Source organism: Podarcis raffonei, chromosome 3, assembly GCF_027172205.1.
Source record: "Podarcis raffonei isolate rPodRaf1 chromosome 3, rPodRaf1.pri, whole genome shotgun sequence".
NCBI lineage: Eukaryota > Metazoa > Chordata > Lepidosauria > Squamata > Lacertidae > Podarcis > Podarcis raffonei.
The window spans coordinates 33,550,809-33,565,559 of record NC_070604.1 but is presented as its reverse complement, the minus strand read 5'-3'; the positions used below and the strand labels follow the sequence as shown (position 1 = coordinate 33,565,559).

Sequence of the window (14,751 nt, the reverse complement as noted above, 5' to 3'; positions counted from 1 at the left end):
TGGCTTGTCTTACCAGCACAATTATTAACTTACACCGGAACGGGGTCTCTAATACTGTTTCTCCAACTTGGTATTATTCTCATCTCTCAATATAGGGGTAGCCAACATGGTGCCCTCCAGATATCCCATCACCCCTTACTATTGAGCATGCTGCCTGGAGCTACTTTTGGAGCCTGAAACGTATCAAGGGGACAAACTTGGCTAGCCTGTCTTAGAAGTTCAGTAAGGAAAAGTAGAGCTTGAACAGCTGTTTGAGTATAAAAGTTGCTTGCCTGCTCTCCACAAAAGAAAGAGGGAGAGAGCAAGTAGGTGTTGCATCCATGATCCTTTCATTCCCTCGGTTCCATTGACTACTAAATTAAAGGTCATTCATGGTGCAGGAATTCAAGCTCAACCAGCTGGAAGTATCTGGACACTTGATGGCCTCAGGCTATCTGTCAACTTGTTTTGGTTATTCTTTTTTTGGCATTATTGACTCTCTTGTCCAGTCCTTTAAAAAGTTAATAATTCATAAGTGAGCTCAGACCTCCTTTTGTGGCCCTCAATGGAGCTCTAAGATTCATTTGAAAGCTCTGCGTCTTGGTCTCTTAATATAGCTCCCGTCTGCTTTGTGCTGCACTTCGCCAGCTCTGTGAAGAGTTGTTTAAAATTTTAAGCATGTGCTGCAATGATACATATGTCTTCTTTTGTTCTGTGGGAGCAGGGTTTTTGTCTAACCTGATATGGCAGCTTTACTCCAGCTTTCATTAAATCTCTCCCATCCTGAGACGAGACGCTTAAATTATAAATGATATTGTGGTGTCTGCTAGCGTTATGAACTCGAATGAATTCAGCTTGGGCCTTTTTCTAATCTTTACCCACCTGAGCTCCTCAACCCAGCAGCAGCAGGCAAATGCACAGGACGCTTCCCTATGGCCGCTGTGTGTGGATTGGAGAGCTAAACCAGCACTTGTGGTTAGAAAAGAACAAGGAGATAGCATCTTGGACTCCCTGCTTGAAGCCTGCCAGTCGGGAAGGGAAGGCAGAAGGGGGAAAAGCCCCATATGCTCATTGTCATAGTCAATTTCTTCTCCATCAGTAAGGCTTTTTCCAACTTTGAGCTGCTGCCACAAGTTGGCAGAAGGAACTTTGCAAGTTAAACCAACAGCACAGGCTTCTAAAGTAGATTTGACCTTTCTCGGGAACTTCCTCTAAGACACAGCACTGAAACCTAACTAAGCGCTGGAAGTATGGAATAGCGCTCCTACTGGTTGGAGGTGTTGCTTTCAGTTTCCGGCCCATGTAAAGCCTCCAGATGTCAAATCTTTGCTGCTAGGACAACACCTCTCCAAGATCTCTCCCTCTCGTCAAAAGCCTTGCGCTAATCCCCAGTGCCTTACAGTTTGGGAACCACTGACATATGCATCGAATATTCCTAAGTGTCTAGGAGAAGATTTGTGGCGATGGTGATTTGTGGCAATCTCAAGGGAGGCAGAACTTGTGGCAGGGTTGAATGGTTTGCTGTCACCATTTATTGCTAATGGGAGTAAGTTCACACTGGCTCTTTAACTGTTGGACTTTGTCCTCTTGCTAGAGTTTGCCCTTGACCATTGGTGGCATGCTTAAATTGAGAATAGGTGGTCCTCTAGGTCTTGCTGGACTACTGCCACCGCTGATGATTGGCCATATTGACTGGGGCTGGTGGGATTTGGGAGCAGGGCACTGTAGAGGGAAAGAGGAATTAGTGAAAGTCACACCCACTCCCTTTCCACCAGTGCAAACTGCCCATTAGATGAGTTGAGTTCACAGGATCTAGTATAATCAGCAAGAAGAGTAAAACTTTAAACCCTACTAAATGTAGGAAATGATGTTCATATTACACCATTCATTTCTCTTTATTAGTTCCCCTACCAATTTTGGTTTGGACTGTTTCTCTTCTTAACCATTGCCATTAAGTTAACTACTGTTTTTGTGAACCTGTTATGACTTTTACTCAGTACCGTAAAAGAAACACTAAAGGATCTAAGAGTAGAATAAAATCAGCTATAAATTGCTTCTCTCACATCTTTCCAATAAGATGTAGATAATGCATGCACCAAAATTAAATATCATCTTCAATTTCTGCATTTTGGAATCTCCAAAAATAATTCTTTGGTAACCTTTACTTAAGAGTTGTCCAGATGGAATGCTTTATGCTGCTAGCTCAGACCAGTTCTGTACCTGATTTGATGCAAGTTTCGGATGTAGCATTAAAATTAACCTATATTTTATAGTTAACTATAAATACAGGTTAGCATCACGTGCATGTGTTGCTTTCACACGGCAAATGAAATCTCTCAAGACCAGCTTGTTGCCCATTTCTTCTCTAACAAAAGGATTCATTTAACACCTCTTAGCTTTTTCCTTGAACAGTTATTTGTTCCCCAAAATAATTTAGTTTCTTTTTATGGCAGTGTCTGGCGCAGAAACTTGAGCTTCTAAAACAAAGCATGACACTTTGCAATTACTGAATCCATTTTTGTTGTTGTTGATCTATAATAGTTTTGAGTATTTTGGGGGAGGGTTAAAACCATTTATTTACAAACTTCTATATATAATTTAACCACTAGATGGTGATATTTTGCCAACTGAAATCAAATATGTGTAATCTGGTTTTTTATTTAATGATTTTACTTGGGTAAAATAATGCTCTTACACCCCTATTTCACATTTGTTTTTATCTGAAGAGGATTTCTGGGCGGGAAAAGAATTAAAGTAGGCAATTACTTTGAAATATATCCCGCTAGGTGAATTCACAGTGGAATCCTGTGCATGGTGTAAGTCCCATAGTGTTAGTTCACGGAGACTTACTCCCAGGTAGGTGTTTACAGGATTGCGGCCTTGGAGGTTTAAAAATATTTTAAAATCCACATGATTTTTCTTCCCCTTGCTCTGAGTAGCGGTTTGAAGTAGTAAATGTTATAACTGATACGCCCAAGTGTGGAATTATTGCTATAAATATTTCAGCAGTTGTCAAGTCATCACAGATGGCAAGTGCCTGTTTTTATTTATTTATTTCAGAAATTGCAAACTGCTTCCCAACAAATATATATATGGCCGAATACAACTTCCCTGCTCTGCTAGTGGAAAGTTAACACAAGGGCTAGATAGCTCAGTGGGTTAGAGCATGGTGCTGATAACGTCAAGGTTGCGGGTTCGGTCCCTGTTTGTGGCTGCTGCATATTCCTGTATTGCAGGGGCTTGGATCTTGAGGGAGCCTTCCAACTCTGATTCTGTGACCCCGTGACTCCCGCTAGTTCAATGGAACGTCCTCTCCCCTCTTGTGCCTTCCCCAAATCCACCCTGGAGGGTAGAGAGAAAACACACAGAACAGCAAGGGGGCCCAAGAGAGGGGAGATCCCTCTGATGGTCAAGGAGAAATCCTTGTGCTGATGGAACAATCGTAGGGCTGTCATATGTCCCAGACAGTACCTGGATTTTAAAGGCGCAATTGACGTACAGGGTGAATTAGCAAAAGGCGTTGCTTCGTCCCGCATCTTTGGACAAATCAATCAAAAAATCATGGGGTGTAAAAAAAACGCAACTCAACAGTTTCGGTGGTTTCCTTAAGAAAAGCTCAACAATTTTGGGGTTTTCCTGTTTTTATTTTTTGAAGCCCTAGACAATTCCCTTAGCCCTGCATTGAAACCTGCCCATTTCATAAAATATAATAGACATGGTAATCTTAAAAAAAAGAAACTTGCTGCAATTCATTGTAAAGCGATTGCTCATTGCTCAGAACAGAATTGGAGCATGCCAAACTCAAGATTCGATTCCTCTTGCTTGCGATAGGCTTTTGATCGTTGGTGGCTGCGAAATGGATGGCGAGGGATCCGGCGCATCCAAAGCAAGTAGCTGTGGTCTGTCGGCATGGAGAGTTCTTTCGGGATCCCCCTATTACAAGCTGGTTACGAGTTACGAAGATGATATCGGGACCGTGAGTAGCACTGCTATCATCTCATAGGATCATTTGAGCATACGTCTATTGGCCCTAAAGCTGCAGATCTCATTTTTATTCTTTACATTAGCAAAGGTTTCACACGTGTCGTCTTCCGTTTTAATATAAAGGCAGACCAGACAATGCTCCTTCCTCGTTCTAACATTTCCAGATGTTGGAAAACTGAAATGAATCATCAGCAAGCTCACAGGATGTTGCTATTACTGCACTGGGAACTGAACTTCTGAATTCTTCCTCCTCACCTATTTTTATCAAACTTAACTTAGGGGGAAGAGCTAGCCTTCAAATCCCACACCCACCAACAGTCTGCACAAGAGACTGGTTTCATTGTATGACCCTCTTGCTTTTGTATATTGGGCTACAACCTTGTACACACACATCTAGTAGTAAGCTCCACTGAACACAAAGGGCATTTACTTCTCAGGAGGCATGCACAGAATTGTGTTGCTGGGAGAATTTCTGTTTCTGTTCCCCCCTTGCCCCTTCTGTGGCTGGAAAAAATGTCCCCCCCCCCAATTATGTGGCATAAATAACCTTTTGTACCTGATGGTCAAATGTGAAGCTGTGGTTTTTGCTGCCTTCCTGATCTCAGGTTTATTCTTGACAACTGGTTGGTTAAAACGCTCTAGGCAACAAATACCCAGAACCCCTGTTCTAGCTTATATCATTCAGAATCTTTTTGAAATATTTGCACCCAGAGCTACTTTTCTAGAAAAAGAGGTGCTGGACCCCTCACCATGAACGCTTCCCTTGTTCTCTTATAATAGCAATGGTGCCCACCTGAGAGGTGGTGGAACTGAGTTCTGGCTGAAAAAAGACTCGTTTGCCCCTATTTTAGAGGAATGTTACTGTATGGTTTGTTGCTTCCATGATTTGCTTTAGCTTCTGACAAAGAAAACACTTGCGCACACACGTGTTTGTGTGTGATAAACACACATATACATACATGAGTTTAATTTGATATGATTCCTTTTTTTAACAGGCCAAGAGAAGGTCATTGTTCAAGATTAGGTCTCTCAACTTTTACAGTAGACAAGGAAGAGAACAGGTAACAGAGGATGTATATATATATATATCTCAATACCATATGCTTTTGTGAGGCACGTGTCAAGGGCAACTTTTGCGTCAGAGGTAGAAGTTCTGCGGCACTCAAGATTTTATTGGGACTCCCAACTCCCAGCCAGCATGGCCAATGGCCAATATTTATTTGTCAATATGTGGTTTGTCTGTGGTGGTGACCTCTAAAATCTGCACCTCTACCTCTGTTTGTTCCATATCTGAGCACAACTGAATAATTCTGTTTCCAGCAGCCCCCAGTGACAGAAAAGAAAGCTGTTTCCACCGATTGTCACATGCCTGGTTTGGTGGAGGTGCTGGATTGAAGTCAACAGAGTCCTACTCAGAGTAGACCGATTGAAATTAATGGCCATGGCAAACTGAACTTCATTTCACTGGCTCTGCTCTGACTTAAAATTTAATTAAACATGATCCGTTCTCTCCAGATCTCCACACTGTAATTGTATGGGATTCCTTGGGAGGTTGTAATTACAGTACATATATTGGACGTTCATAAATAACAGTAATAACAGAAGATTTTGTTGCCTTTGCCCTTTTGCACAAAACCCACATTTTCAAAAGAATTGGAAATGAAAATGGCTATTTCCTCCCCATCCCCCACTTTGCCCCTTGTGGCTGGGTAAGGCTTGTACTCTTGCATACTTCCTCAGCTTTTTTAAAAAAGTGTGTATGTGTGAACTCAGGTGCAGAAATTTCTGTTCGCATACCCAAAATGGAAAAAAAGGTTGTTGAGGATGGGTGAGTGTTTGCGGGAAATGATGGGAAAACGCAGCTCAGACGTGTATGGCAAGCGGCAGAATGGTAATTAGTATAATGACTGAAAAAAATGGGAATGTGAAGAACGTCATGTGCCAAATGTGTACATAGGGGAAAAAATGATCTGAAAGACTCACTTGTGATATAGCATCTCCTTCTGGAAGCACCTTTCATAAGGTGTGTGGTGACAATACTCTACTTTTTCTCCCAACCTGTTTGACTGTGTGGTGGTAGCTGCCCATGGTGGCAGCTGCATTCCCTCCTGTGACCATCCAGAGTGAGGTCAATGCAATACAGGAAGCATTGCCCTTGCTCTGAATTGGCTGTGTGTTTCCCTCAGTGATGTCACAGTGGCAAATCTGATTGGATATTAGGCAACATGATGTCATGAGATCCTTCATTGCACGGGCAGGGAACCTGTAGCCTTCCTGAGGCCTTTGGAGTCCAGCTCCCATCAGCTCTACCCAACTTGGCCAACAATCAGGAATGATGGGAGCTGTAGTCCTGCAACACACTTTGTTCTCTATTGGCTGTATTATGTTGTGAGGAAGAAGCCTAGTGGAAAACAAAAAACAGCACTGAAACAGCAGCCAAATGGGGCAGGGAATAGTGGGTGAATAGCTTCACTGTGTGCTGAAAATGTTTGCCTGAAAACATTTGTCACCATGCTAAAACACCCTCAGTTTCTTACATTTTAGTCATTCTAGTATTTTATATTCTAGAAATTAATGGCAGGGGTCCATTACTCTTTGGAATGATTCACTCATCTCTTTTCCATTTCTTACTCATAAATACATTTGACAGCATTTGCAACTCTTTTATATTCTTTTAAAAATGTCTTATAGCCTAGTTTTTAAAATTATGTGGATCTTTCCTTCTCAGTATTTCATCTAAGTAGTTTCTAGCAATAAGAAGACATGACTTATCATTAAAAGCCACTGTGAGTTCTGATTGGTTTATATTTTGTCCATTGTTTGCATGACACAGATTTGACGTGTTGCCCACGGATCCCCCCCCCCTTAGCCAACAACCTGACATTCCCCTGAGTGTTCTGCTACTTCACGTCTATCCTGTCCTAGCTGATGGGTGATTGAATGGAACTTCCAAGAAACTGTATTTAGGATTCAAGTGCCACTCTTTTATCCACTTAACTGCATCACAGTTTATGACCCCCAAATTTGTCATCCTCTAAATGTTTTGGGCTACAACTCCCAGGACCCCAAACCATTGACCATGGTTTCTGGGACCATGGTTTGTGGTCCAAAATATATGGAGAGCATCAGGTTGGGAAAGGCTGGGCTACATCTTGAAGGTCCTTTACAGCTTAAGGACTGCATTCATCCATGGCCAACCCTTTAAGGACTTCCACACTCAAAAATGGTGGGATCTTGGGATGTCAAATCAGGCCCTCAAACTAGGAGTTAGCTACACTTGTTGTACACACTTACCTGGAAGTAAAACCCATTCATAGAACTGCCCTACTAGTTTCAGGAATTGTGGTTCTCACTTGATGCTTCTGTGTATCTGTTGTACAAATTCTAAGGAGCACTTCATGTTTTATAAGATCTGGGAGGTGTGCAAAGGGAAGATACATTGAAAATTGGGGGGGGGGGATGAGGCCTACGAGCTTAATGCTTCTTCGAAATGCCTTTGCTTTTAATCACTGATCAAAATCTTGCGCAGGATGGTGTTTTCAAGATGAGCCTTTCTCCAGATGGGACTCGCCTAGCAGCTATTCACTTTAGTGGAAAATTGACTATCTGGGGAATCCCTTCTCTAAGACAGCAAGGAGAATGGGAGCAGAGCGACCAGGTATGTCATGATTAACAGTTTGTAAATACTGGAATGTATTTGTAGCTATAGATAGCTTAAATGAAGCTTGTATGGCATTTCTTGTCACCTCCTTTTTTCTGCTTTTTAAATGGTGGTATTTATTTTTTTAGCATGTCCAAAATGCTAAAAGACTTATATGCCTTTTTATATGCACAACATATTTGTTCATTATCAAGAAATGGTGCTTTTTAGCCATTGGAATGGTTATCCATATGGAAACTGAATCAATTGTAGACAATCCTACACATGCCTACTCTGGAATAAGACCCATTACTCACAGCTGTGTGTCTAGGTTTGCTTAAAACTCACTTGATTAATTAACTAAAATTTCTTTAATTGGATAACATACCCACTACAGTTGCTATTTTTTATAATCATCTATCTACATTATGCAGCTGCTAGGGTCATTTGAGCTATGTGCTACAATGCGTAAAGATTAATATTGGCAAAAATATTTGCAGCTGAGCTGAATTTACAGCCCGGTATATCTTACAACATGGTAACGTCATTAATCTTAAGATGATTGTATTCAAATCCGTTTGTTGTATACCTGGAAAGACAAAAGAGAGATGCACACAAGAATGTAGACCAAGGTTCGAATCAGTATTATTTAATACTTCTTCCCCAGAAACACTTCTTGGAGTACTAGAACATACTGTATGTTTCATTCCGTGTTTTGCTTCTCGTTACTTCATGGTTTATTGTTTGCCCCCCCCCCCAAAAAAATGCTCAGTTGTGTCCCATATACTCTATATAACATTTTAAAATTGAAATAATTTAATCTGATTTATAGAGATGTAGTTTTAATATTAACATGTGCACACACACTGTTTGGAGGAAGTGTTTTCTGCCTTTGTGCTCAGCTCAGCACTGCTTCCCTCTCTGTGTTTGTGTCTGTATGTGGGATTAGGTTTTTCCCCAAATCTCCTTGCACATGGGTAGGCAAACTAAGGCCCGGGGGTCGGAGCCGGCCCAATCGCCTTCTCAATCCGGCCTGCGGACAGTCCTGGAATCAGCGTGTTTTTACATGAGTAGAATGTGTCCTTTTTTAAAAAATGCATCTCTGGGTTATTTGTAGGGCGTAGGAATTCGTTCATCCCGCCCCCCAAATATAGTCTGGCCCCCCCACAAGGTCTGAGGGACAGTGGACCGGCCCCCTTCTGAAAAAGTTTGCTGACCCCTGTCCTTTCCTATCTATCTTGTCATAGCAAGATAGACATTTGCAGTCATTAAAGCTTTGGAATTGGTTCCAATAATACAGAGACCGCTGAATGCATATTGCAACTAAAAAAAATGTTAGATGGCATCTTCTTGTGACATGACTGGGGTAGGTGGGAATCCTAGCTGAAGTAAAAAGGGAGCTCTATTTCATATCTAGCTTTGTTGTAATAGATGATTCAGACTACAGTAGAAATTTTGTTGGCAGTGGTAGTAGCTTCCTTCATTTTTTTAAGGCTTCCTTCATTGTATATATTTATTGCATTGTGCCAGTGTTTTGATTGAAATGGTAGTTCAAGAACAAACAGTTTTGGGAATTATGGGGACAGAGCTACCCAAACCGTATAGAAATTTATTCAGGTATGCGACTACAGCGGCAAGAATGTTACTTGCCAAAAAATGGAATGAAGAAGAAGTCCCAGCGCAAGAAGAATGGACACAAAAACTTATGGAATATGCAGAAATGGCGGAACTTACTGGAAAAATAAGAAATCAAGATAACAAACCTTTTGTAAAAGAATGGAAATGGTTTACAAACAAACTGTAAACAGATAAGAACATTGGCAGAATTACTGTAATAACCTGCAGTTTTATAGTATATATTTAAAGTAGATGAATAAATGAGTAAGTTAATTTGGAATATGCAGAAAATATATATATACAAAATTAAGGAACTGCAGAAACGGGGGGAAGGAAGTCGAGTTTCAAAATGTTAAAATGATTGCAAAATTATTGAAATGTATAAAATTGAAAACCATAAATATTTTTTTTTGAAAAAGAACAAAAAGTTTGTGGAATCCAGGACTGACTATTTAAAGTAATAGAAGAATCCTGGCTTTTAACTTCCAATGAAATTGGATCCCAATTCATATGTTATACTTCGGTCATCTTTCTGACAGTGTGAATTGCTTGAGATCGGAAATTGTCATGTGTTCTAATCATGCAGAAGTAATAATTTAAAAATGGGGCCTGATTGCCTTGCTAGCTTGAGTATTATTCCGTTCTGTCTTTCTCCCTTACCTCCCCACTTGCTTCCGTGGCACCTTCTTAATGTTCAATCCAATATAAGGAAAGTTTTCAAAAGGATGGCTCCACTTGTTCAGAAGTCGTAAGACACTGCTTATTGGTAGTTTTGTTTATAGTGTACATATGGATATGTATAAAACTTAATTGGAGATTTTCTTTTTCTTTTAGCCGGGCTATGATGAAATCAAACCAGAATGGCGACTCTCTCTTGAGAAACGGAAGAAAATCAAAGGTTGGAGCCATAGTGTAGTTTCGTGTGTGTGTGTGTGTGTGTGTGTGTGAGAGAGAGAGAGAGAGAGAGAGAGAGAGAGAGACCAAGACCAAGACCTGAGTGAGCAGGAGGATGTTAATCCATCATTGTGTGTTTAAGATATCATAAGGGCTAACGTTACAATGCTGCCATCCAAAATGCTAGACGATTACATGTCCCTTCTGAGGAAGCAGTATTTGAGAATGTGTGAGTGATGGGCACATCCTCTTTCCATTTTTTCCCATTTCCATGAGCCATGTGTAAAAGGTGAAGATATTCTTCACCCAGGTTGGAATCTGAGGAGCTGTCCATGGTGCCAGGCAGCCTGGAATAGGATTTATGTACAGTGGTACCTCGGGTTACAGACACTTCAGGTTACAGACTCCGCTAACCCAGAAATAGTACCTCGGGTTAAGAACTTTGCTTCAGGATGAGAACAGAAATCGTGCTCTGGCGGCGCGGCGGCAGCGGGAGGCCCCATTAGCTAAAGTGGTCCTTCAGGTTAAGAACAGTTTCAGGTTAAGAATGGACCTCCAGAACGAATTAAGTTCTTAACCCGAGGTACCACTGTACTGCTTGTGTTCTAGACCCAACACCTTTCTTTCAAAAGGATCAACAGCTTTCATCATTCTTGCTCGGTTCTGTCCCAACTGCATTTCCCCCCCCTTGCCCCCAACAGGGATCCCCAGAGGACAGCTCCAACAAGACAGTTTTACCCCCACACCACCACTCTATACACATTCTGTCACTATCTTGATGGCTTCTCATTATGTGAAATTGTGTTTTGTGTATTTCTAAGATGAACTTTACTGTTACTTTTAGGCCGCGTTGGAAGGTTTTATATCTTGAAAAGTAGAGTGTAAATAATCTCAGAAATAGTGCAGTTTTGCATGTGTCGTTGTTGTCTATTTACGATGCCAGTTTAATTCACAATGTTTTGTTTACAAAGGTGCCTTCAAGAGTGTACAAGTTGCTACCTTTTTGTGGACGATCCCATTTCACTTCCAAACTGATATTAAGTGTCTCTCCCATTCTTCATTTGCCTATGTAGGGTGGCTCATAGCAATTTAAATTTAGCATCTTATAAATTAAGAACTCCTGTGTCATCATAAATACTGCAAAATAAATTAAAGGCAGAAAACAAAATAAAATATAACATTGAAATGAAAAAGCAGATCCTTAGCAGGGGGGAAATCTGCTGCAATAAAAATGTGTTTTACCAGCCAGCAAAAGATAGATAGGCTATGTACATTCATCCTAGGGCAAAGTATTTGATAATGCAGCTACATGAAAGGCCCTGACACTTGTAACTAACAACCGGGCCTCAGGTGAGACACAATAATAATAATAATAACAACAATAAAAATAAAATAAAATACACAAACAATTTTATTATTTGTACCCCTCCCATCTGACTGGGTTGCCCCAGCCACTCTGGGCAGCTTCCAACGTCTATAAAAATATCATAAAACATTAAACTTTAAAAGGCTTCCTTCTACAGGGCTGCTTTCAGATGTCTTCTAAAGGTTATATAGTTACGCATCTCCTGGACAACTGATGGGAGAACGTTCCACAGGGTGGGGACCACTACCGAGAAGGCCCCTGCCTGGTTCCCTGTAACCTCACTTCTTGCAGTGAGGGAACCACCAGAAGGCCCTTGGGGCTGGAGCTCAGTGTCCAGGCAGGATGATGGGGGTGGAGACTCTCCTTCAAGTCTATCTGTGTATTTGAATGCCAACACCAAAAAAAAAAAAAAAAATAGATTGGTTCATGTGAAAAACACAATCTACCCTAAGATATTATGTCAGAGCTAGTATTTAGGACCCAGAAGAAGGTGATTCTTCAAATATTTTTCAAGTAGCGCAATTCTACAACATAACTACATAATAAGCAGTATAACAAAGTAGAATCTCTTTAACTCGGCCCCTTTGTGGATATTTCATTCCCTTTGGGAGAAGCCATATATATTCTCCTTCCTCCCTTGGTTGTGACACCTTTCCCAGATGGTTTCTGCTTGATATAGCTTCATCGAGATTCCATGAATAATGTTCTGAGCATTTGCCAGAGAGATTGTTGCACAGTTGGCCTGAGGAGCCTTAAGTCCATATCTATCTATTAATTTTTAAAGTTTCACCCTGCTTTGTGTGAGCAGATCTGCCTAACACACTTAGCTGCATTATTTTTAAAATATTACATGAAGAAGTCTGTCAGAATCTTTAATTTTTCAGTTTTGCTTTAGTTAATCCAGAGATAACTTTAATTAAAATACTACCGTAAAAACGTAGCGAAGCGAAGCTCTACGCAATGCTGATACAGTATATTGTCATTAAATTTAGACTCTCTCAGATGATTTTTTTATTCAATAATTGAAGCTGTTCTAGTTCCTGTTTTAAAGCTTTTTTTCTGCTTTCCCCCACCTCCAAGACAAGGAATCTTTTTACCCAATGATAGACATCAACTGGTGGTCAGAGAATGCGGTCATCCTGGCTCGCTGTTCGGGTGCTTTGACAGTGTCATCAGTGAAGACCTTGAAAAATCTGTTGGGCAAATCCTGTGAATGGTTTGAAAGTTCCCCTCATGTCACCTCTGCTCATGATGGTGGATTTCTAAGTTTGGAGGTAGGGAACACTGGCAGAAATGTCATATTTCTATGTGTGGAATGTCATCTCCTTCATGTGTAAGTCTCCTATACACGTGTGTGTGTGTGTGTGTGTGTGTGTGTCTGTGTGTGTGTGTGTAAAGCATTTTAGATGGACTTCAATTATTAAAATAGAAGAGTGAGATGCATTTGACAATGTCCCTATTCAAATTATTTCATTGCGTTTATGAAATGTTTTTTTTCTGTAATATTATCTCAAAGCAATTTCACAGTGGCAACATTGAGAATAAAAACAATTTCATGTGTACAAACAATTTAAACAATTTCATATGTAAAACCAATTTCAAATCCAATATAAATACAGACGGGGGTAGTTCTGACTGGGATTTCACAGTGAACCATGGCTTTTTCCAAGGTGAAGTAGCTGCAGAGAGCCTCCAGCCTTCTCTGGTGTGGCTGCAAGAAGTTGACCTGGACGCTTTATTTTTTAAAAAATAACTTTTATTTTGACAAAGTAATAATCATAAATAAATAAGAATAAAAATGTGCACCCCCACCACCGAGACCATTCCATTGTAACTATCCAACCTCCCAAAACTTCAACACCTCTTGAGATGGTTTGACTCCTTTCTGTTTTAATAGTACAAATTCTACAAACACTCTCCATATCTCCTCAAAATCATTTCTCCTCCGTATTCCCTGTTTTATCTTAATGGCACATGTCAACTCATTATTAATAGCTCTATCCCACACCTCTTTATACCATTCTGCCATTTTATATTCTGCTTGCCCCTTCCACTTCCTAGCTTTCATAATTCGTGCAGCTGTCAATAAGTTTGTGAGTGAGTCCTTCATAGCCTGTGAACCTTCCACCCCATCGTAAATTGATAATTATGCTATCTCTGGACTTTTGGTCAGCTTTAACCCAGTGATTTCTGTTATCTCCTTAAACACCCTTTGCCAAAAAATTCGTACATATTTATACCTCCACTACATGTGAACATAATGTCCTGTTTACTGGCATCCCCTCCAACATAACACCGAATATTCCTGACTTGGACACGTTATGTTGAAACCTGGCAAACTCTTGTAAATCTTACCTATGCTCTGTCTGAAACAAGCCAGCTTCATAATCTGTGAACCACGTTAAAATAATCCTATCTCTGCTACATATGTGCCTCCACACATATGAGTGAGCAAGCAAGCTAGCAAGCTACATCTGAACCAGGTGGGTACTCAACCAAGTTTCACTCAGTAACTCATTGGAATTAATGAACATGGATAAATTAAGTCTGTTAATTCCAGTGGCTCCACTCCGAGTGAAACTTAGTTGAATACCTGCCCAGGAACTATAGCTAATGGCTTTGGAACAAGCCATGCTTTGAAGTTGGCTTAACACCCTGGCTTATTCTGAGGATGTAAATCATAATTTCACAATTAAGACTCAACAGGAAACTGTAGTTAGTCTGGTGTTTTCCAGATCACGAAAAGGGACAAACAAAGCATCTGTGATGGGAACTACAAGGATCATTTGTTAACTTGTTAAACTGACAAACGATCACTTTAACTTGACTGTGGTTAGCTTGTTCTTAACAAGCCATATATAAGATTTACTGCATTCTGTTGGGTTTCGATGAAATGGCAAACTGCCCTTAATAAAAAACAGACACAGGACATTCCAATCTCCTCACAGTCATGCTGGGGAGTTGGGGAGTGTGTGAGATCAAGGCTAACTGTGACTTATCCCTGTTAGGATAAACCATGGTTTATTGTGACATTCCAAAGTAGCTGGGTGACTTTAATTTACTGGCAAAAAATAAATTAATTTAATCTATAGTAAAGGGACACACAACTATGGAAAATTTAATTATGATTACATATTGTGGGTTCTTTTTGTTGAACTCAAAACTTCTGATGGTATGAGTAACAAGCACTAAGTTATCCATAGTTAATAAATCTCATCTACTCTATCAACTTTTAGGAGCTCTTCCCGCCCTCCCCCCCAGCCAATGAGAC

The 14,751-nt window shown here is 40.5% G+C and overlaps 1 protein-coding gene across 2 annotated transcripts in view; it reads left to right on the top strand.

Annotated features, from left to right (window-relative positions):
• Positions 1 to 14,751, top strand: part of NBAS (NBAS subunit of NRZ tethering complex) — a 179,308-nt gene that overhangs the window by 19,656 nt on the left and 144,901 nt on the right. For both annotated transcript variants that reach the window (XM_053381027.1, XM_053381026.1), the window contains exons 10-14: positions 3,811 to 3,955; positions 4,959 to 5,024; positions 7,493 to 7,621; positions 10,055 to 10,118; positions 12,561 to 12,754. In XM_053381027.1, the coding sequence (XP_053237002.1) occupies positions 3,811 to 3,955; positions 4,959 to 5,024; positions 7,493 to 7,621; positions 10,055 to 10,118; positions 12,561 to 12,754 (598 nt within the window). The remainder of the gene's footprint in view (positions 1 to 3,810; positions 3,956 to 4,958; positions 5,025 to 7,492; positions 7,622 to 10,054; positions 10,119 to 12,560; positions 12,755 to 14,751) is intronic.